Source organism: Amblyomma americanum, chromosome 11 (assembly GCF_052857255.1).
Source record: "Amblyomma americanum isolate KBUSLIRL-KWMA chromosome 11, ASM5285725v1, whole genome shotgun sequence".
In the NCBI taxonomy this organism is placed as follows: Eukaryota; Metazoa; Arthropoda; class Arachnida; order Ixodida; family Ixodidae; genus Amblyomma; species Amblyomma americanum.
This window is the reverse complement of record NC_135507.1, coordinates 19,903,152-19,924,368: the sequence shown is the minus strand read 5'-3', so window position 1 is coordinate 19,924,368 and position 21,217 is coordinate 19,903,152. Positions and strand designations below refer to the sequence as shown.

Here is a 21,217-nt window from a genome sequence, read left to right as displayed (position 1 = left end):
TCTTACAGCTGTACATAAAAATAAAAATTTGGATTGCAGCTGTGCTTTTGTATTGATTTAGGTTTATTGCCCAGTTGCATGATCAGTCATCTGCAGATAGGTAGCCCATCTGTGAATGGGTTGCTTGACTTCACCCCATGCTGTCCGCTCGTGGTTCTTGTTGTCTCTGTTGAATTTAACAGTACATTGGTCAAGTAGCAAGTATCGTCAGCTTGTCTTGCCTCACCTTTGTGCGGACTTGCAGGGACAGCGGAGGCATTGGCAGTGGCACAGAGGCTGACATGCTGGGTTTGTTCCCACTCGATGGCGGTGTGTCGACGCCCACGGCACGACTCCAGAGCCCCCTGGGGCAGGGGGAGCCAACAGCACAACCTCCTCCCCCTACCAACGTGCCCTCTTGGGACCGCTATGCTGGTGAGCACTGTGAAACCTCTCTGCTGCTGTAATGGCTCAGAGGTGTTGTCTTTTTACAAATTCGCCGATTTTTACATGACATAGGTGCATTAGGGTTGTGTAAGGCCTGATTTCAGCAGTGCCTGGTTTTTTACCATTCTCCTAAATCTGGGCTCACATTTCTTTTACACTCAAAAGCAACTCGGCAGTCGGCAACGAAACTGTTGACCATGTGCTTGGCAGCTGTATGCCAATGCCACTGAGCTATTCCAGCGAGTTTGCGCATGTCTTCAAATTCTTAGTGCTTGGATTTCTTCTCTGGCATCATATCATGAGCATCATCCTATGATCACAGGGTACTTAATGCGTTCACTGCGTCATGGGTCACCAGTTGGTGATGTCATGTATTCCTGCTGTTCAGCACAAATACCGAATGGCACTATGGAACCATGGGACATCTCAGATTTTTTCGAAGAGCCTGCAAAAAAACACATATGCCAGGTTGCTATGGCCATCTATTGCCAATTTCAACAAGTTGACTTTGCCGGAGGCTCGCTGGCGGGTCACACCACACCCAAGAAAATCCAAGGATCAGTATCCTGAAAATCGCTGCCACAGTGAACGTGTTAAAGGGGACTGAGCAGCCGTTAAGCACTTACAGGTCAATACATTCAGCCGGCAGAGAGCGTCACTCATAGCATCTCATGCTAAGTCACCTGGCCCTGTGCGACTTATGGCACTCATAAACGTATTGTTGGCAATTTGTTGCATAAGATTTCTTCCTTTACTGGCCATTCATTATGCAGTTGTAAAGCGGCTCGTGTCCCATTCACACGGCCAGTGTCATATGAGGAGTACGTTAGTGGTTTAAGCACTGCTGCTAACAGGCCACTTCTCCATAGCGCTCAGTGACCTGTTCAATGACAAGGCAGCACCAGGTGACTCCTCCAGCTCAGAGGCTAGCAGAGGTGCCACCAGCAGCCGGGGTGGGACTCCCACAAGTGCCTTCACGGGTGGACCCGCTCTGCCCAGGCCGCCATCTCGACGCTCTGAGGTGGGCTGTCTTCACTCAGTCCTTTGTTCACCTGTTGGGTGGACCTCAAAAGTAGTGTACAAAAGGAGTTGGGAGGAGGGGATTCTGCACAAAACAAAGCAGAGTATTTAGTTTGTACCACAGACTTACCAATGAATTGGAATGTATAGCTTGTACTATTACATAGTTTGTATTTTGTTTGTATTTCAATACTTTGAATGAATTGAAGTATTTAGTTTGTATTGTGATCATAATCCTGCAAATTGGTCTTAGTTTGTATAATTGGGGTATTTATAGTTTGAATAAGCATGTATTACAAACTTAATACCGTATTTACTCGAATCTAGGCCGGCCACGATTCTAAGCCGAGACCCGAAAGTTGAAGGCCACAGAAAAAAAAAAAAACTTACCTCGATTGTAGGCCGGCCGAAAAAACAACACTGTTTATACCTCATTATCACAATTATTTTTATGACGCGACACGACTGTTCTTACGTCGCCGCGCACGTGAAAGTGCGTGGCACGAAACGGCTGCACCATGTGTCTGCGCATAGGCGACTTGGTGTAGAGAGAGGAACTCGAGTGAGACACAGCGGGAAGCATCGTGCCTGCATGCTCTGCCGAAGCGTGATTGATGGCCCCGAGAGGGACCGTTGAAAAAAAAAAGCTGCCAAAGGAGCTTTGAGAGAAGAGGAGGAGGAGAGGCGGCGTTGGGCGAGGAGACATATGCAACGCCAGCCCGGGATCAGCCCCCGCTCATTCGTCATCATCATCACTGACTTCTTTATCGCTGGCCTCCTCGAACAGTGCACTATCTTCACTGCCATCAAGTGCATTAGAGATGCAGCACTTGCGGAATGAGCGTGCAACCAAGCTTTCTGGGATGTCATCCCAGGCTGCAGCTATCCAAGTGGCTACAACTCCCAGTGAGGCGCGCTTTATTCGGCCTGTTGGTGTAAGCTCGCGCCGCTCTTCACTAAGCCAGTCCACGTAGTACTTGCGCAGCCGATCCTTGAAAGGCTTATTGAGGCACACATCAAGAGGCTGCAGCTGGCCTGTCATGCCGCCGGGTATGATGGCGACGTCGGTACCGGCTTCAGAAAGCGCAGCTTTTACGCCGTCAGTGAGGTGTCCACGGTAAGAGTCCAGGACGAGGAGGGAACGTTTGGCCAAGAGGGCCCCTGGACGCCGCTGCCAAACCATTCTGATCCACTGCTCAACCATATCGCTCGCCATCCATCCATTTTCGTTGGCGCGGACGATCACATTTCTTGGAAACACTTCCCGAGCTGGTAGAGTCTTCCTCTTAAAAATTATATACGCCGGCAGCTTGTGGCCATCCGCCGTGCAGGCCAGCATTACAGTCATGCGCTGCTTTTCGTATCCGGCCGAGCGCACTTTCACTTCCTTGGCACCTTTTTCGTTCACGGTGCACGCCACTGGCATGTCAAACCATACCGGCGTCTGGTCAGCGTTTCCCATTTGTCCTACGGCGTAGCCGTGCTCCATCCTCTTCCTTATTACGAATCGCTGAAATGAGATCAGCTTCTCTTCGAAGTCGCCCAGCAGCTTTTGACAAATGGACGTGCGACGTCGGAGGCTGAAGCCAAAGCGCTTCATGAACTTCTGCAACCAGCCCCGGCTGGCTTTGAACAGTTCCCGAGGGACGCCTCGCTCTCTCGCCAGCTCTCTTGCTTTGGCTTGCAGCACTTCCGTGGTCACTGGAAGTGCCGCTGACCTCTGCGTCTCCACAAACTCGGCCAGAGCTACCTCCACTTCTGGATGACGGCCTTTCTTGGGGCCCGTGAAAGCCGTTCTCGTTGCCGCGCAAGCAAAAATTTCGTTACGCTGCCCCCTCCAACGGCGAACATTCTTCTCATCCATGCCGAAGTCCCGCCCGGCTTGACGATTTGATGACTGCTCTGCAGCGACTATAACTTTCCGCTTGAAGGCGGCACTATAATGGCACCACCTGTTTGGTGCCATGGTGTTGGTGATAAAAACTACGCACGAAAACTTCACTGCTGCGAATGTGCTCACGCCACCGCTACAGTGCTCTAGAATATGGGTAGTGGGTTCAGGGAGCGGCCAGCGGTGAGGCGAATTGTGTCGACGATACCAGATGGCGCCACCAGAGCATGGGCTGTATGAAATGCGGCGCGCCGCACCGTGGATGCGCGCTGTGCATAGAATCGTCGGAGAAATAAGCAAGGCTCTGTCTTTTAAAACAGGTCCTACAAATAGGTGAAGCTGTACACAGATATTGTCGGCGAATCAAGAAAATTAGATGTAGTAGTAGCCAACAGCCGATAGCGCGGTGGTGCGGACGAGCGGCCCCGTTAATGCTTCGCAACGCTGATCGTGCTCTTTTGCAGGTACGGCTCCCATATTTCAACGTTAGTGCATACTAGTATTATCGCCGCCCATAGGAAAGGCTGAGTACAGGGAGAGGAGCAAACATTCTATCGATCATCGGGGTTATCCAGCGGCCAACTCGAAGATGTCGGCAAACGTGGCCGAGTGTACTCCAGCTTGAGCCATCGGAAGTGTTTTAGTAGAGGGGCGGGGCAACAAGAAATTGGAATTAAAAAAAACGCTTCACTTAGAGACCGTTGTGTGTACAGCGTACTATATGTGAATGCGATAATTTTAAGTGTGGTATGCATGCCTCTGTTTTGTAAAAAGGAAAGGAACGCCGACCAAAGGTTGTTGTTAAAAAAGAAGACGCTCTGGCTTCCCTATGGAAGCCTTGATAACTCTGATCAAGGCTTCCGTAGGGAAGCCGAAATGTCTTTTTTTCTAACAACCTTTGGTCGGCGTTCCTTTCCTTTTTACATGAATCTTCTACCTGACCGGACGAGTTTTCGTCGAACTTTAGATTTCATGCCCCTGTTTTAATTGTTGTTTTGATGCATGCATTTTTTTTATCAAAACGAAGGGTCAATTGCCGCCGATGTATAAACGCTGATGAATGCAAGACAAGATAAAATAATTTTTATAAAACAAAGCACTCCTTTATTGCAGCGCTCCAACTATGTATGCACAGAGTGAGACATATTCTTGAATTTCTCAAAGGAATGCAGTGTTTTCTTGTTTGCGCGACTATGAGCACTTGCCCATCTTAGCATGAAGCTTCTTTTTCCTGCGAGCTTCTCGCGACTCATTGATTGATTTAACATAAAAATGCAGCCTTGTCAAAGCATAAAACTTGAGAATGCTGACTGTGAGCGCTTCTGAGTGCTGGCTGCACCCTACACCACATGAAATCTGAGATTTTCCCAGCACCATAACATCTACTATGCTGTTACTGCACAGCTTTTCCTGACTAAAAAAAGTTGTGAAAAGGTTTTCCAGCCTCCTCACCATCAAAAAAAGCACACGAGACGGGTAGAGCAACCCTCCTTTGTCACAAATTGCAGTAAACTCACTGTCCTGGCTTTGAAGGAACATCCAGCTTAGAAAAATCGTCCGGCACAGATGCTTCGTCAACTTCACAAGGGTCTTGGTCGTTCGCCAACACGCTACTCTCAGTGTCAATGCCCGGACACCTCGATTCCATGTTAACGTCGGAAGCATTACATCTCGTTTTTTTGAAAAAACTATCGGCCTAGATTCGAATAAATACGGTACTCTACCTGAATCAGACTGTTTAGTTCATATTAATTTGTATTACAAACTTCATGCATTAAATGAACTGGAATAGTGAGTTTGCAATACTTGTAGCATTAGCCCATGTAATGGATGCGAGTCCTTGGCTTGTGTGGAGTATTGAGTTCGTATGTCATTATGAAACCAAAAGGTGCCCAGCTGAGTGGCCTGTGCCAATGGTTTGTGGGGGGGAAGCAGGCCACCACCAATATGCGGGGCCGGGCCTCACCGCTGCTCATGAGCCGGACGGAGAGCGTGGGGAGCCTCAGCAGCGACTTCAAGACGACACCCATGCCGCTGGGCTCATCCCGAGGCCCATCTCCATTGACCATTGGCCTTTGCGACTCCATCCCTCTGGCCGTGGCTTTCCAGGAGGTGGTGCATGCCCGCTTTCGGGGCGCCGACGAGACCCTCTGCCAGGTGAAGCTGCTCGGTGACATGAAGGTCTCCTTCCCGGCGGGCATCGTGCATGTGCTCACCAATAATCCGTCGCCAGCCACCCTGGCCTTCAGGGTCAACACGGCCCGCTTTGACAACGTCCTGCCCAACAAGAACCTCGTCACGCTGTGAGTTGCAGGGGCTGTCTTTATCGGGGTGGGTTCCGGCTCCAAAGCCTTGCTTGACCACCTAATCAGTGTCCTGATTGGACATACAGTAGCCTCGCGCTAATTCGCATTCAGATAATCCACACTTTCGGTTACCTAATAGACCTCTTCTGGCCTACGTCATCAGCGCTGCGTGCTTCTGGTCCGGCGGGCAAAACATGCACCCTACCAAGGAGGCTTTAATCATTAGAAGAAAGGCTGCAATACGTACCGAGGCGTCTCTAATTAGGAGAAGAAACGCAGTGGGGGAGCGTTCGACGTAAGGAGCAGTTCTGCTTTGACACTTTTGACAGGGCACACACAATAAAGCATTTGCGGGCCAGAAAAAAATAGTTGCTGCTGCGCAGTTTGCACTTGGAAGCCAGCAACCATTGCCCGTTTTTTCACCTATTAAATTTACTATGATGCAAGGTGAATTTGGCAGTGTTTTTTGACGCCATTTGGTGGTTAGAATTTCGAATAATTTGGACACTTTTTTTCTTTCACTCCCTTAAAGTTTAAATAAACGTAGTTCTTGCCCTGTTCAGAAACCAGAGCATTCTTGATAACTTTTTTCAACTTCACATCTTGTTGGAAACTACTCGTTGAATACAGTTACAACTGGTTATAACGAAATTGAAAAAATCCAAGATTTTTCGTTGCATCCAGGTTTTCGTTACATGCAGTTTTGGAGAAGAGCCGAAAGCACACTGCAGAACGGAAACCAAAGTAAGAAATAAACATGGGTGAAATCAATTTGAAATTGCTTACTCAAAACAGCATTACTCAGTGTCATAAATGCAGAGAAACTTTTCGCAATCGCACTGATAACGCGACTGTGGCAGCAGCTGCCGCCTCCTCTGCCACGGCTCGTGCAACACCGCTGTGAGTGCAGTGGGCAGGGAAGGTTGGTGCGCCGCAGCTGGCTTAGTGAATGCGCACTGTCGCCGTACACCGCCGACCGCAAAGGCATGTGCTTCTACCCGCATGTTCCCTCTCTTGGTCTTCCCCTCACTGTTGCACAGGAGATGGACTCCTCATCTTGTGTCGCCAGTCCTCTCCGCCGTGCCCGCTCCCGACACCCGGGAGCGATCAGCACCGAAGCACACGGGCAACCGCGTGGCAGCGATGGCTGCGCACTGCTGGTGTCGTTTCTTTTTTGCTATGCCCTAGTATTTTTCGCTGCTTTTGAGCATGAACTGGTGTAATGCCACGTGTTATAACGTTCCAAAAAAGCGCCGGAGATGTGCCGATGGCGCTGGAGCATGGCGCATTGTGTCAACTGCAGCCACTCGTTGTGATCGGCGTTCCTCTCATCTCAGTTTTTGCTTTATCATCAAGAAATTCTCACATGGTTCTGCCAAATTTTGAGTAATTCAGCACTAGCTAACATGTAGATCCCATATCCAGTTCGTTATATGTCAAGGTCAACCGTCGCGACACCTTCATTACTTGGAGGTCTCAAATACACGCACTTCAATGGAGGCGGCATGGGGGAATTGAGAGACTTTGCAATATCGAGGAATCCTCTATATGGAGGTTCCTTACATCCAGGTTTAACTGTGGACAAGCCAATGCCTTTCACTCATATTGTATGTCAAACCAGTGCTTGTAAATGCATTGCATAGCGGAATGGGCTCAAAATGCTATTTGTATGCACAGATATCCATGCGTCAGATAACCAGACTTGAGTTATATGAAGGTGCACTTCTCTTAATTCAAACAAATCAGCGGTGCCTTGAATTTGAATAATGAGAGTCTGCTGTGCCTGTTTGTAGCCACTGTGCAGTTTTCTGCTGGAAAACTGCTGCCCTTATGGTGCATGCAGCTGCCGCTCCTGCCAAGGTTTGTTTCACTTGGGAAATTGATGAAGCATCACAGTAATTGTATGTCACGGCTGAGAAGAATGAAGAATTCCTCGAGACATTTGGCTTTCTAGCAATTCTGGGTGGACATCAGTAATGAAGCGAAGTGCGAGTGGCATCGCTGCCACTGGGATTGTGACACGCTTCAGAATTGTTGTTACATAATGCAGACATTCCTTGATTACGAGAAAGCATTTGACTCAGCGGAAACTTCAGCAGTCATGCAGGAATTGCGGAATCAAGGTGTAAAAGAGCCTTATGTGAAAATACCGGAAGATATCTATAGCGACTGCACAGCTACCATGGTCCTCCATAAAGTCGGCAATAAAGTTCCAGTAAGCAAGGGTGTCAGGCAGGGAGACACGATCTCGCCAGTGCTATTCACCGCCTGTTTACAGGAGGTAATCAGAGGCCTGAATTGTGAAAGGGATAAGAGTTAATGGAGAATACCTAAATAATTGCGATTCGCTGATGACATTGCCTTGTTGAGTCACTCAAGTGATGAGCTGCAAAGCATGATGAATGAGTTAGACAGGCAGAGCAGAGAACAGTGGGTCTGAAAATTAACATGCAAAAAACCAAAGCAATATTCAACAGCCTAGCCAGGGAACAACAGTTCACAATTGATAGCAAGGTACTGGAAGTGGTAAGGGAATACGTCTACTTAGGGCAGGTAGTGGCCGCTGATCTGGATCATGAGAGGGAAATAACTAGAAGAATAAGAATGGGGTGGAGCGCATATGGCAGGTTCTCTTAGATCATGAATGGTAGTTTACCAATTTGAAAATTAAGAGACGCCGACCAGTGGAAAAGAAGGTTCGTTCTTGACGTTTCGGCTTCCCAATATTTTTTCTTTTTTTTTTTCGGCCTTCCGGTTTATCAATATCCCTCAAGAGAAAAGTATACAACAGCTGCATCTAACGGGAGGCTAACGAAGAGGGTTCAGCTCAAATTAGGGATAACGCAGCGAGGTGTGGAAAGGAAAATGATAGGTGTAACATTAAGGCCGGAAGCGGGCAGAGTGGGTGAGTAAACAAACACAGGTTAATGACATCCTAGTCGAAATCAACAGGAAGAAATGGGCTTGGGCAGGGCATGTAATGTGGAGGCAAGATAACTGCTGGTCGTTAAGGGTAATGAAGTGGATTCCAAGAGAAGGCAAGCGTAGACGGGGGTGGCAGAAAGTTAGGTGGGCGGATGAGATTAAGAAGCTTGCGGGCATAAGGTGGGCATAGCTGTCAAAGGACAGGGTTAATTGGAGAGACATGGGAGAGGCCTTTGCCCTGCAGTGGCCATAGTCAGGCTGGTGGTGGTGATGATGATGGTGATGAATGATGATGAATGGAGGCACTTGTGATACATGAAGGGCTAAGAAACAGCATGTCAAAAGACTTGAGGGATGAAATTGTGTATATTTACAGCGTGAACTGTCATATTAATCCTCACAAAAGTCCGCCCATACCTGGCTCTGCAAAGTCGCCCTTTAATTGAGCTGGTGGCCTTGGAGGATAAGCTGTGAATGTTGGATGATTCAGACTGACTGAAATACAGCTGCATTTCGTGAAGATTGAAGTCGGAACTGTTTGGCGCCTCCACATGCAGGGATGCGAGCCAATCGACCAGTGACAGGTGTGTTTACGAGTTCAACATGTCAGTGCTGACGGGCCTGCTGCGGCGGCAGCACGAACAGACTCCATCGGCTTCCTACTTCAACATTGACATCCTTAAGTACCACGTTCGGGCGGGTCCCGGTGCTCGGTCAGCACCCCTGCACCTAGTGGCCTTCTGGAAGACGCAGGAGGACAACACTGACCTCAAGGTCTGCTGCTTCTTATTCCCCACTTGATGAAAAAGTACATCCACATATGCCCCCTCCCCAGCCGTTTTTTTTTCCCCTGTTGTTTTACAACATCATCTGCTAGAGCCGACCATCCCCTCCTTAAGATCTTGTGGTGGTTGTCCGATCACAGTGGCCGTTATGAATGAAAGGGCCCCAGGCGAAAAAGATGTAATACCCCTGTCACATGGCCAGTTTCAGTGCCCATCGAGTCGAGGGCCTTCGAGAATTTCAATCGCCATCGAACTCAAAGGAGTTGTGTCGCTGCCACACGGCAAATCTCAATGGCCATTGAAATGGTTCTTGTGTCTCACGCCAAGCTTGTGTGGCGCCACAATCGCTACTTCGGATTTTGCAAAAATAACAAAAATATTCATCAATGTGTACTAAATGCTTAAATACACGCATACGCGCATGTTGTTTAAAACCCTTTTAATTGCACGTACGCGACGGACAGATGCAGGCACTGCTGTAGCCACTCTAATACAAGAAGAGCCAAAACCAAGCCAGTCCTACTGCGTCGGAGCGCTGCTTCGTCAGGCTTAACGCCTGGTAAATCGCCTTGATATCTGAAAACAAAAGCTATTTGTGTCTTGAAACTTTATGCGAGGGTAAGAATGGGCAAATCGAAGGCGAATTTACAACAGTTTAGAACATGATGTTGCTTTCAGGGATTAGCGACGAAGCTGTTATCACTGTGAAGCGGGCGGGCAGGGTGCCGCCATGTTGTCAACGCTATGTACGCAAGCAACGCAAAGACCGCAACGCAAAATTAATGCGCTTAAAACGAGGCTGATACAATTTTATTAGTGTACAGACTGCTTGCATTAAAGTTTAGGCGAATAATCTTTGTTCATGCTTTTGTACCGTGAATGTATCGTGTACGAAAGTGCGCTTGGCGCCGCTAGAAGCAACGCTAGCAACCTTGGGTAGCGCTCGCAGGCCCTCGAAATCTCGATGGAGTTCTACGCTGCTCCGTTGACTCGATAGATTATTGACTCGATGGCCATTGAAACTGCCCATGTAGCAGCGCTCGATCTCCTTTGAGTCGCTAGACTATCGGTTCGAAGGCCTTTGAAATGCCCGTGTGACAGGGGTATAAGAGAGTAGCTTGAAAGTGCCTGGTGCCCATGCACATCTTCATGCACAGGGCACTCATTTGCATGATAAGAGTTGCTAAAGCTTTGAGACAAGCTGGTGTTTACACAAAGATAACACAATGGGTGAGAGTATTATGTGAAGAATATAGGCAGTGGTGGAAAATGCATGGACCTAGTCGTAACACAGCTGAGTGGATGCAAAGCTTAAGAAGAAAAAAAGGGGGGGCAGCAGGTGAAGATGAAGATTTTTATTCAGTGATATAAACTCGCTCGCTAGGCATTTCTACGCCTGACCTGCTTTACATCGAATCTGCAGTGGAGGAAGCTTTGGAACTAGCCACTGGCTATCATAAGATGTTTGATCGTGTGACTGGTAAACTATAAATACAATAATTTCATTAAAACCAAGGAAGAGACAGTTTCAGCAACACCTTTGGCTGTGAAGTATGCCAGGCGAGGGCCTCCGCAAGGGCTTAGTTAGGTTAACTTCACTGCATGACAGTGATGTGGTGTGGTGTGGAAGAGACCGAAGGCTGCCCTTAAAAACACCTCACATTCACCTAGTCAAGTGGTTTCACAGCGCCAGCACTGCCAGCAGCTGCCCAAGGCTGCGCAACCGATCAGTCTCCACGCGTGAAAAGGCTTCAAAGAGTACCGTTAGAAGAAGCGGCACTTAAGGGCCATGGTGCACAGTTCAATATATATTGATTATTCCACTGAACGCAAGCTCGATATACGTGGACAAGTGTGCTATACTTTTGCATGAGATTTTCAAGGGAATGTTCTGACTTTTCGATATAAGCAATGATTCGATATATCTGGGTTCAATGTATTCAAGCTCCAGTGTGACGATATTAAAAGTAAACATGAACACTGATACTTCTTTAGAATAATAAAAAAGTGATCGATATTAAAAGTAAACATGAACACTGATACTTCTTTAGAATAATAAAAAAAAGCTTCCCTGTATGGGCTGCGTTAGGTGCTCCAGCAATATTCATTGTAGCCATTTTATTGGAGCAACTGTAGTTTACTGAGGTTAGTTTTCAAGGCAGTCCCCTGGACTAGATGACAGTAATTGACATAAGACAGAAATGAACCATGATACTGTATTCACTCATGTAATTTGCACATCCGTAATTCATTACTTAGGTTTATAAAAAAAAACTTACTCACATATACAGTAGAATCTCGGTGACACAATCCCTGTTTATACGAATTTCGCGATGATACGAATTCGCGAAATTCCCCAGCTATAGTGCATTGTGTACGATGTGCGGAATTTTGGATGTTCCGAGCTCTCTTCCTCGCCTCTATGGATAGTACGAACGCACGAGCCACGACCGCACCCCCGAGCACTAAGCGCTGCCCGCACATCGCCAAAGTTGCGATCGCTAATCATGCGGTACGCACCGACGCACTGAGCTACGGGGCATTGCCTGCACATCGCCAAAGTCTCGATCGCTAACCGTGCGGTAGGCACCGCGAGTAGAAAGCTGTGACCGCACAGCAGCGAATAAATCTTGTCAGCCGTAAACAGATCTGCGTGAATGAATTTTTCATACTTCTGCACACGAAATTTGTTCATTCGGATGATGCAAAATTTCGAATCATACGAATTTTTTCGTGACACCATGAGAGTTGTATCACCGAGATTCTATTGTATTAGGCTCCCTGCTGTGCTAGACCACCACCGTGCACATGGTTGCACGCGAGGCAGGCTTGGAAAGATCGGCGCACATGCACCTCCGTGTGCGGCTAAAATTCAAAATTGGGGACCATTTGTCATTTGGTTTTCCGCTAGTCAGCTGGGCGACATGGCTTGCCGCTAGTCAGCTGGGCGACATGTGAGGACACCGTTTTATTGCCTTTTGTCTCCATTTGCCTCTGACTGCTGGCTTTGTGATTGTATCATCGCACATTTTTCCGGTGCCCTCGCTGCAACGTCGCTCATAGCCTGAGTCGCTTTGGGAAGTTAAACCCCCATTAACCATAAACCTATTGCTTTGAACTGCGCACGCACCGTCACGCTATCCCATGAGAACTGCATAACATGGGGCAGGGTGGAGTTGGGGTATGCGGCGTCTATTGAAGTCAGCTTTTTTTTTTCTTTTGGTCAATGCAGGGTGCGAGCTGGGGGGATCAGTATACAGTATAGAGTGGCAGTATACAGTATATATTGTGCATTATGACCTTTGTAGAGTTTTTTAGAGCGTGTTCGCGAAATCTCCGAATAATTTGCACAGCTGCTTTTTAAAGCCTTATTTTAAAGGGACCCAGAAATGATTTCAATGGGCTTATTCTAGTGCAACAAATCTGTAGAGGGGCTCTTTGTGGGTATTCAATTGAAATTTGAAAGCTCTGCATGGACCCTATAATTTATATTAGTTTTTAAAAATTGCTGCTCACAGTGGCTCGCAACCGATTAGGGTGATGTACCTTACCATGCGTCCCCTACCTGATGGCGTCAGTGGGCAGTTCAATCACCGGACCAGTTATAGTCGTTTTCCCCCAAAGCAGCTGATTGCCGAGACCTGTGCCACAATACCCCCCTCCGTGCCACTTCCGTTTCTTCCTTGGGAGTAGACCCAAACTGTCCCAAGGGAAAAAATTGGCTCACTGAATGCATCCGACAGCACCACAGTTCATCTCTAATGGGCAGTCCTGGTGGAAACCTTGTGATGCGAATTTAAAAAAGAATGCATGGCCATTTTTTTCTTTAGTTATCTAGTCCAAAACGGGTGGTGTGGCCCATACAGGGGTGTGCCCTTATATGAGATTATATGGTAGTCGTTGGGTGAGTGAGTTCCTGCGAGTTCCCTGAATCAGTCTTCTTGACCGTCGTTTGTTCTTACCTCCTTTAATGTTAATATAAACCTTTTGCTTTTTATTTGCCCATCAGTCTGATGCACCGCTTTGCTTCCTTTCTTGTTTGACTCAGCATACGCCCATTGTTTGTACGCTGCACAGTGTGTAAGCGTGATGTTTCTCCTTCAAGGTTGGAATTTGCATGCCTGGCCTATCGTCTCTGTTCTTTTCTGCACGCTGCAGATTGACTACGAGTACAATGCCAAGGCCCTGAGCCTGCCGGCGGGCATGGGGGCCACTGGGGTGGGGCAGCCTGCATCCACTGCCAACCCAGCACCTTCGGCACCAGGGTTTCCACCGCTCACGGGGCTGTGCCTGGGTGTGCCCATGGATGGGGGTGTGACTGGTGTGCAGGTTTGTAAAACGAAAATTACACGCGGTTGAGGGATATCAGTAGGCTCCGAGCGCATTGGAACTTTAGCATGTTGTAGTGATATCCCGCCTTTATGCTTGGTTCAGGGTAATTAATCTGCATGTTCATTGGAAGTCGTTACATATTCTATAACCTGACTTATTTAACAAGCTGCAAAAAAAAAATGGATATGTCGAACAAGGTTTTTCAGCACAAAAATAATTTCTCGCAGTATAGTGAAATTTTTGCTGCTGTGTGGTTGCAGTGCTTTGGTGTAATCTGAGAACTACACATAGCATGCACTGGTCACTGTGGATTTCTGCTGCTTGTACCATGTATACTCGTTCAAATGCCCCCCCCCCCCCCCCCCCCCCCCCCCCCCCCGCCCCACCCCCCTTGTCTGGCAGCATTTAGTTTGAAAACGAAAAAAAGTTGGCAAAGAGCAATTGAGCCCCACATGTGCACTGTTTTTTCCACACGGAGATGCCGACAATGCCTGCAACAAACGGTGCCATAAATCGGGCCTAGTTGGTTCATGGTTGAAGGAATGACAGCAGCATAATGAAAAAAAAAATGGAAGAACACAGGCGTTGACTAGCCCTAATCATCTCTCTTCATCAGTTCATATCACATACTAGTCAACAATTGTGTTCATTCATTTTCTGGTTCCGCTGGTTCCATTCTTTGTAAGCTTTGAACCAACTAGCTTGAATCACCATTCTGCATAAGTCCGCATCATGTACTAGTCAACGCTTGTGATGCCATAATGTGAAGTACATTTCATTCCATTCAAACATTGCTTACAGCCGCTGTCGCACAGAGGCCTTGCCACTTAGCAGAACTGTATCAGTGCAGCCATTTACATTGGAAACGGCAAAAAATACAATCACAAAAATCACCTGCTGTGCAAGAGCCAGAATGGGTGCACCCATAGTTGCAGTGCGCTTCACCATGCACCAGGTCACAGCACACTGGTCAGAAACATTGCTCGGTCAGCGTTGCACAGCCTAATGTACTTCAAGTCAAAGCTGCGGCAGAGCGCATTGGAACTAGCCACCACTGTCTTGAAAGGATTTATCGTGTTGCCAAGTTTGCCATTGACGCCTTAAACATTAAGTTAGGATAGATTTCCACCACACCTTTGGCAGTGAAGCGAATTACCACTTCTGGTAAAAGTCGCCTTCTATAAACAGTTGGAAATTGCATGCATGGTGCATTGCTGTGAACTGTTGGTGAAACCTTCACGGTGGTCACTCAGGTGCTGAATTGTAATACAGTCGACGACCGAAAATTCGGACACCTGATTTTCCGGTCATGCTTGATTATTCATTGGCCCATAGAGCCAATGTATAAGAGCGCTTGAAATTTCTGACGCACCGGAACTGACTGCTCGATTTTTCGGACCTTGTTCGCACTCGCCGCCAATACCCAAGCCGCCATATACCGTATTTACTCGCGTATTTAACCCACTTCTAGAAAAGTTGACATCAGTTGGGGGGGAGGGTTCATTATGCAGGAAAAAGTTGTAACAGATTTTTTTGGAAGGGTCGATATCTCATATCATAGCTTCGTCCGTCCGTCCTTCCATTATCAACAAACGCGCGCGGTCAGACGGGTTTGTGTTCATGCCGCTGCTGTTATGCATCGTTCACTTTGACGCGATCCGGCAATTTAGTGGTAGCCCGCGGCGCCGGCCACTCGCGTCGAGATAACGCGAACATGCCGAACACCGGCCCTGAAGGTCAGCCGCGCGTTTTTTTACGAGAGGTTAAAAAAAAAACACAGGATGGTGACGAGTGCGTAACGCGAATGACTATGCCTTGGGCAGCGCTTTCCCCCCTCCCCTTCGCCACCCTTCGGGCAGGAGCTCTCCTCAAAAAATAAACAAGGGGTGGTGTTATTGGCAGCGGGCAGCATTTGCGCCCCCCCCCTTCCTTCTGGCAGGAGCTCTCCTGAAAGATAAACAAGTGATATTATCGGCGGCCGGGAGCATCTTAGTGCGCTGCCAAGGTCTGCGCTGCAGACGGCGCGAAAACTGAGGAACCAGCTACAAAAGGCTAAAGGCTGAAAAAAAAAAAAAAAAAAGTTCTGACTGACAAAAGGGGGGGGGGGTGGGGGGGGGGGGGGGGTTCATTATTCGAATGGGTCCATTACGCGAATAACTACGGTAATGCGTACAGTGGAACCTCACTAATTCAAATTGCAGGAGAGATCGAAAACTTGATCAAACGAAACTAAATTCAATCTTTAAGGAAGCTTTTAAATTCAGATGCTGAAATTCTGCGCGAGTCGGTACATTGCGCCCGCATGGTTTTGAATTCGTACTGTTCTTGATTGTAGCCAGAGTTCACGGGACTCATCTGTGCAGAGTCTTTCGTCCTGGATACGGAAAGAGGAAGCAGCGAAGCGCGTGGGAGGCGTACGCCTCTGCGATGAGGAAATGGGGGTGCATTTCAAAGCGAGGTCAGCGCACCCGCGGCAAAACACACCGCAACCCTGACTTTTCTATCATAAAAACGTAAACAATTGGCGTTTCGATGACAGGCAAGATGCCACCGCAGAGCACATATCGCCAAATATGATGCCGATTTCGGCTCTAGTCACTAGGCATAATGACGAAGGCCAACGCCGACGGAGCGCTATCTTCGGCTGTTTCTCGGTTCTTATTGTTTCGCCATCTTCGCATTCTTGTTCCACGTCCATCGTACTGCAGACGCAGCGCAGTTCCCGCAGTCGCGTGCTTGCTTCCCAATTTAGACTTTATCATAAACCCGTGCGTTCATCGGCGACATGCCGCAGGCAGCACAGCCAGGCTGCGCTCATGAAAGCGGTCGCCATCCTCGTCTGTGCACATGTCGTGGGGCGAAATTTAGTCATGTGGAACTTTAGAATATGAGCAATACAACTGACGCCTTCCTCCGGCATATTGGTAATAAGTTCGTGATTTTTTCGGTGAAATTTTGATTTTCCGGGCTGCCTGATTTTTCGGTCGTTTTCGGGGTCCCTAGAGAGTCCGAAAAATCGGTCGTCCACTGTATTGTACATATGTACATGACGTCATGTTAATTCCAATTCGGAACAACTCTAGGCAACCAGAACATGGACAAGCATAAGCGTTGACTATAACGTGGTGCAAACTTATGTAGAGTGGCGATTCGGGCTACTTGGTTCAAGGAACTATGGCAGTGTAACCAGAAAATGGATGAGCACAGGCGTTGATGAGCCCAAGTCATCACTCTGCATCAGCTCGTATTAAATACTAGTCAACGATTGTGTTAATCTATTTTCTGGTTCCGCTGCCATTGTTCCTTGTTAGCTATGGACCAACTAGCTGACACTAACACGCAGTGAACGTGTTTGTGTTTTACTGCGGGCAATTCTTTTTTTTTTATTCGAGATGTTTGCCATTAGGCCTAATGAGAAAGAGAGAGGGGATATGGAAGAAAGGAGTGTAGACAAGCCTCGCTTAAAAAGTGGCAAGATGCTAGTTGCCGTGTGCCATGTGCGGCATGTATGGCTTGGCATTGTATCATCAAGACATTGATTGCATCTGCATGAAAGATCTAGGCTGACCACGCTAATTCTGCGTAAAATGCGAGTTGTGGAATAAAATGGTGAATGGATAATTGGGTTTCTACTGTAGTAAAAAGAATTGGACTGAACAGTGCTGCTTCTGTGTAAGGGCCACACCCTGTAAAAAAGGCAGCAATAAAGAGCGGCCCATGCAGATGTCAGCCAGATGACATTAGGCCTTCGCACATCACTTTCCCGTACCACTGCTAACGTCAATTTGACGTTTTTAGGCCAGCCATTTTGTGCGGCACGCAAGTGTTCCCAGTTGTGGAAGTGAATCTGTGTGTGCTGTTCATTCTTGAAAGTGCTCACAGCATGTTGCTAAATCACCCTGACATCTGTTGGTTGCGTGAGAATGCAGCATAAGACTAGCCAGCTGGCTGCAGGATGTTGGATTTGTTATTGGGTTTGTTAATGGCATCACTGGGTTCCTTATCGATAGGGGGGCTGCGAGCCCAGCAGTTGCAGTCCTTGTCGAGCACACATTTAAATGTTGGCATTTGTGTGGCCACTGCAGGCTAAGCCCCCATGTGTGTGGAGTGGGGAGAACCAGCGTGCTCTGTGGCGGCTGAGCGATCCGCTGGGCGGCAGCGCGGGCAGCCAGCAGAGCGGGTCCCTGCTGGCGCGCTTTACCCTGACACGGGGCCCCTCGACTCCCCGCCCTCTGGAGGCACGCTTCCTGTGTGAGGGCGCCACCCTGTCTGGAGCCAGCTTCGAGCTGGTGGGCCAGGGCTACCGGGTGTCCCTAGTCAAGCGGCAGATCATGTCCGGTGAGTGGCCAACGCAGCTGTAGTGCCTGGGAGGAGTGCAATTCCTTTGTGCCACAGGTGCGAGCGTGATGCCCTCGCAGTGCCATATGTGTATGGGCAGAGAGTACATTTTAACACGTTCACTATGTTGTGGGTCACCGGTGGGTCACATCGTTTATTAATGCTGTGTGGCACGAATACTGAGCGGCACTGTCAAGCTGTGGAGCAACTCGGATTTTTCGAACAGCCTGCGAAAAATGCACATGCTAGGTTGCTACTGCCATCTATTGTCAGTGCCAATAAGTTGACTTCGCCAGAGGCTCACTGGTGGGTCACTCTGCACCTAGGAAAATCTAAGTGTGGCCCACTGGTGGGTCATGATGCTCAGGGATTAGGGCCTGAAAATTGCTGCCACAGTGAACATGTTAGTGATTGCCAGTTAGTGGGAACCAGGGAAAAGGAATGTGCATAAGGAGAGACCAGAAAAGGAGGAGGAATGATAATACCCTGCCCGCACCACCTGTTAGAGAGAATGGACAGATGGGGACCGGGAGGACGACGTTTAGCGGAAGAGCAGCAACAGATGTAAATTTGGCCACAATCTTTTCCCTCATTGGCGTACTACCAGCTCCAAACCAACGGAAGTGTCACACACGGTGCACACCTTTGAGCCTTCTGCATACGGATTTTATTCACTTTGGATGGTACAAACATTTTTTGCAACACCATGAAGTTAATATCTTTGAGATTCTACTGTAGTGGATAAAGGGATCATGATTGCAGTGTCCATTATCAACTTCCCTAACTTCCACCTAGCCTTCTCCTGAGACATTGCTTGCCTGTCCGGTGGTTTTGACTGGACGCTCCCTTTGGCTCGCAGGAAAATACCTCTGTGAGCCGTGACGTTTGCCTGCGACGGCGATGACGGGCCGTCCTCTGCCACCTGTCCCCGCCTCCCCGCCGTCAAGTCCCGACGAACAAGACAGTGCGCAGCTGAGCGCAGCGCCCGCGCTGGTCGCTGGTCCGATTGGCGAGTGCGTTGCCACCCTGTCCCCACCATCCTCTCACCCTCCTCCTCCTCTCTTGCCTCCTCGAAGACCTCCCTCCCCGCCTCCGCCTGCCCCCAGTGAGACTGCCCGCAACCCAGAGGTCTTGCCCCCTCAGCAGCAGCACCAGCAGCAGCAACAGCACCAAGCCTCCCCACCCCCCATGTTTGCTCCAGCCCACATCTCGGCCCTGACCGTCACCGTCGTCGCAGCGAGCGTCTTCTGCCTCGCCCTCCAACTTGTGGCCCTGTGGCGACGCAGCAGCTAGACTCGCCCCACACATTTTAAGCAGGAGCACAGTGCTTTTCCTCAAACTGTGTCCTCAATCCCTGTTCTCGCTGAAGCAGGGACAGGGGGTCAAATTTTTGCAGACACTTTCACTGACAGAAAGCTGCAGTGGCACCTACTCTGGTGTTTCTGTTTCATTTTCTTGTTCTTACGATTCTTAAAACTGCGCTGCGTTGCCCTGTCCCCACCCTGTGTGCCCTGGGCACCTCTGGAAGGTAGGTGGCACACTGTGGTGTGGGGCAAGTGGCAACAACCGCGCACGCGCCGCAACGAGTTTTTTTTTTCAGCAGCAGTACGTGGGCAAGCCGTGCAGAAAGTGTTGGCTCTCTGTGTCGGCTCATTGGAGGCGGACACCTGCTGCCAGTCACATTGGTCCTGCGTTTTCGCTGAGCACTGTACATAGAGAGGATATTTTTTAACGAGACTCGGTCCCCTTTATGCTTCGCTCTCAGTCTTGCCTGTTCGTCTGCCATTGACTGTTGCAGACGACTCGCAATCGCAGATGGGCTGATTACCGCCGCAGCTGCCATTTCTGCCATCGTAGTCTGCATTCTCCCGCGTGAACTGTATATACTGCTTTTTGAGAAAAGAGAGAAGGAAGAAGATCGCCGCAAGAACAGAATTAAAAATGTTGCTGTGCGCTCTTTATCTTCTTTTAATTAAAAAAAAATTGCCACTTGTTCAGCATGTTTTGTTTAGCCCTGCCTTTTTGTTTTGGAATGAATGTGTTGTTTAAATGTACCATTTGTTGTTGCCTGATATTTGTCTAACCTTAAGTATATGCATATATATAAATATATACATTATATATATACACAATGTTGTTGATTTGATGGAATGCTTTGCTTTACACGAGCAACAAACAGTGAAACTGGAAAAGGAAAGCTTATGGAGGAGGCAATAAAATTGCTGCCTTTGAAAACGAAAGCAGTTTCATTTCTTTTGGTATCGCCGTGGCTGCCTTGCTTTTGTCGCCTTTCTAACAGCCTCTTGGATGGCCTGTGCTTTGTCACAGCTTTGAACTATACTCTGATTTTGCTTGCCTTGCAGGTTATGATTGCAGTCACATTTTTGCTGACAGAAAATGTATTCTAATGTCATGCCTTGATACGACAGCATGTGGAGTTTTACCTCCATGTCATTGTTATTAATGCATTATCGTTCAGGGGCCCACGTCACAGAAAAGCATTTAACGGCATCTTTGACCATGAGCGAAAAACCCCAGAGAAGCAACCTAGGTCACATGACCTTGTGGTGTCATCATAGCCTGCACACCTGATTGTGCCTGTCTGTAAGCACACTGCCCACCATGCCAGGTGGCAGTTAAATTAATGTCTGGTTTTGAGAGGTAAGCCTGGAAACTTCACTATAATAGGATACAACCACAGAAGAAGGAAAACTTTCCTTCCTCCATGGATACAGCTTAAAAAAAAAACAGCAATTTGTAACACTGGTTCATGCGCCATGGCATCCTGAATTGCTTTAGGGGTGAATCGCAACGTTAAACAAAGTCAGTTTTTGAGTGTTTGCCTATTAAACAAGCCAGGCATCAAAATTCTAGAGCTTTTTTTTCTTGTTTAGCTTCCTGTTTAGGTAAGTAAATTTTCGACAAGCTACTTTTTTGTCATGAATTGTGTGTGGCAGTCCTGAATGTGGGCGGAGACTCGGAGCAGACATAAGTTGTATCCAACTATAGAACTGTAGCAAGCAAGTGACGGCCCATTGCAGCATTAAGCAAGCAAGCATGTGCATACGCACGGTCAGTCATATGCAGCACATTTGCTAACGGGCTAAATCAGTCCGACATGAGGGCCCTCATATATTTCCAACACTTGCTTGATTTCATGATTGCAATTCAACAGATGCCAGGACAATACTAGT

The 21,217-nt window shown here is 48.2% G+C and overlaps 1 protein-coding gene across 22 annotated transcripts in view; it reads left to right on the top strand.

Moving 5' to 3' along the window:
• LOC144109961 (F-BAR domain only protein 2) overlaps window positions 1–20,263 on the top strand; it is a 72,531-nt gene extending 52,268 nt beyond the window's left edge. For 17 of the 22 annotated variants that reach the window (XM_077642764.1, XM_077642766.1, XM_077642765.1 and 14 more), the window contains 7 exons: window positions 245–414; window positions 1,296–1,447; window positions 5,273–5,640; window positions 9,126–9,342; window positions 13,512–13,682; window positions 17,771–18,023; window positions 18,883–20,263. In XM_077642764.1, the coding sequence (XP_077498890.1) occupies window positions 245–414; window positions 1,296–1,447; window positions 5,273–5,640; window positions 9,126–9,342; window positions 13,512–13,682; window positions 17,771–18,023; window positions 18,883–18,905 (1,354 nt within the window). In that variant the 3' untranslated portion in view covers window positions 18,906–20,263. Of the gene's footprint in view, window positions 1–244; window positions 415–1,295; window positions 1,448–5,272; window positions 5,641–6,683; window positions 6,804–9,125; window positions 9,343–13,511; window positions 13,683–17,770; window positions 18,024–18,882 lie in introns of all 22 variants that reach the window. The other 5 variants (XM_077642763.1, XM_077642761.1, XM_077642750.1 and 2 more) reach the window with 1 other exon arrangement.
• Window positions 20,264–21,217: the final 954 nt, after the last annotated feature.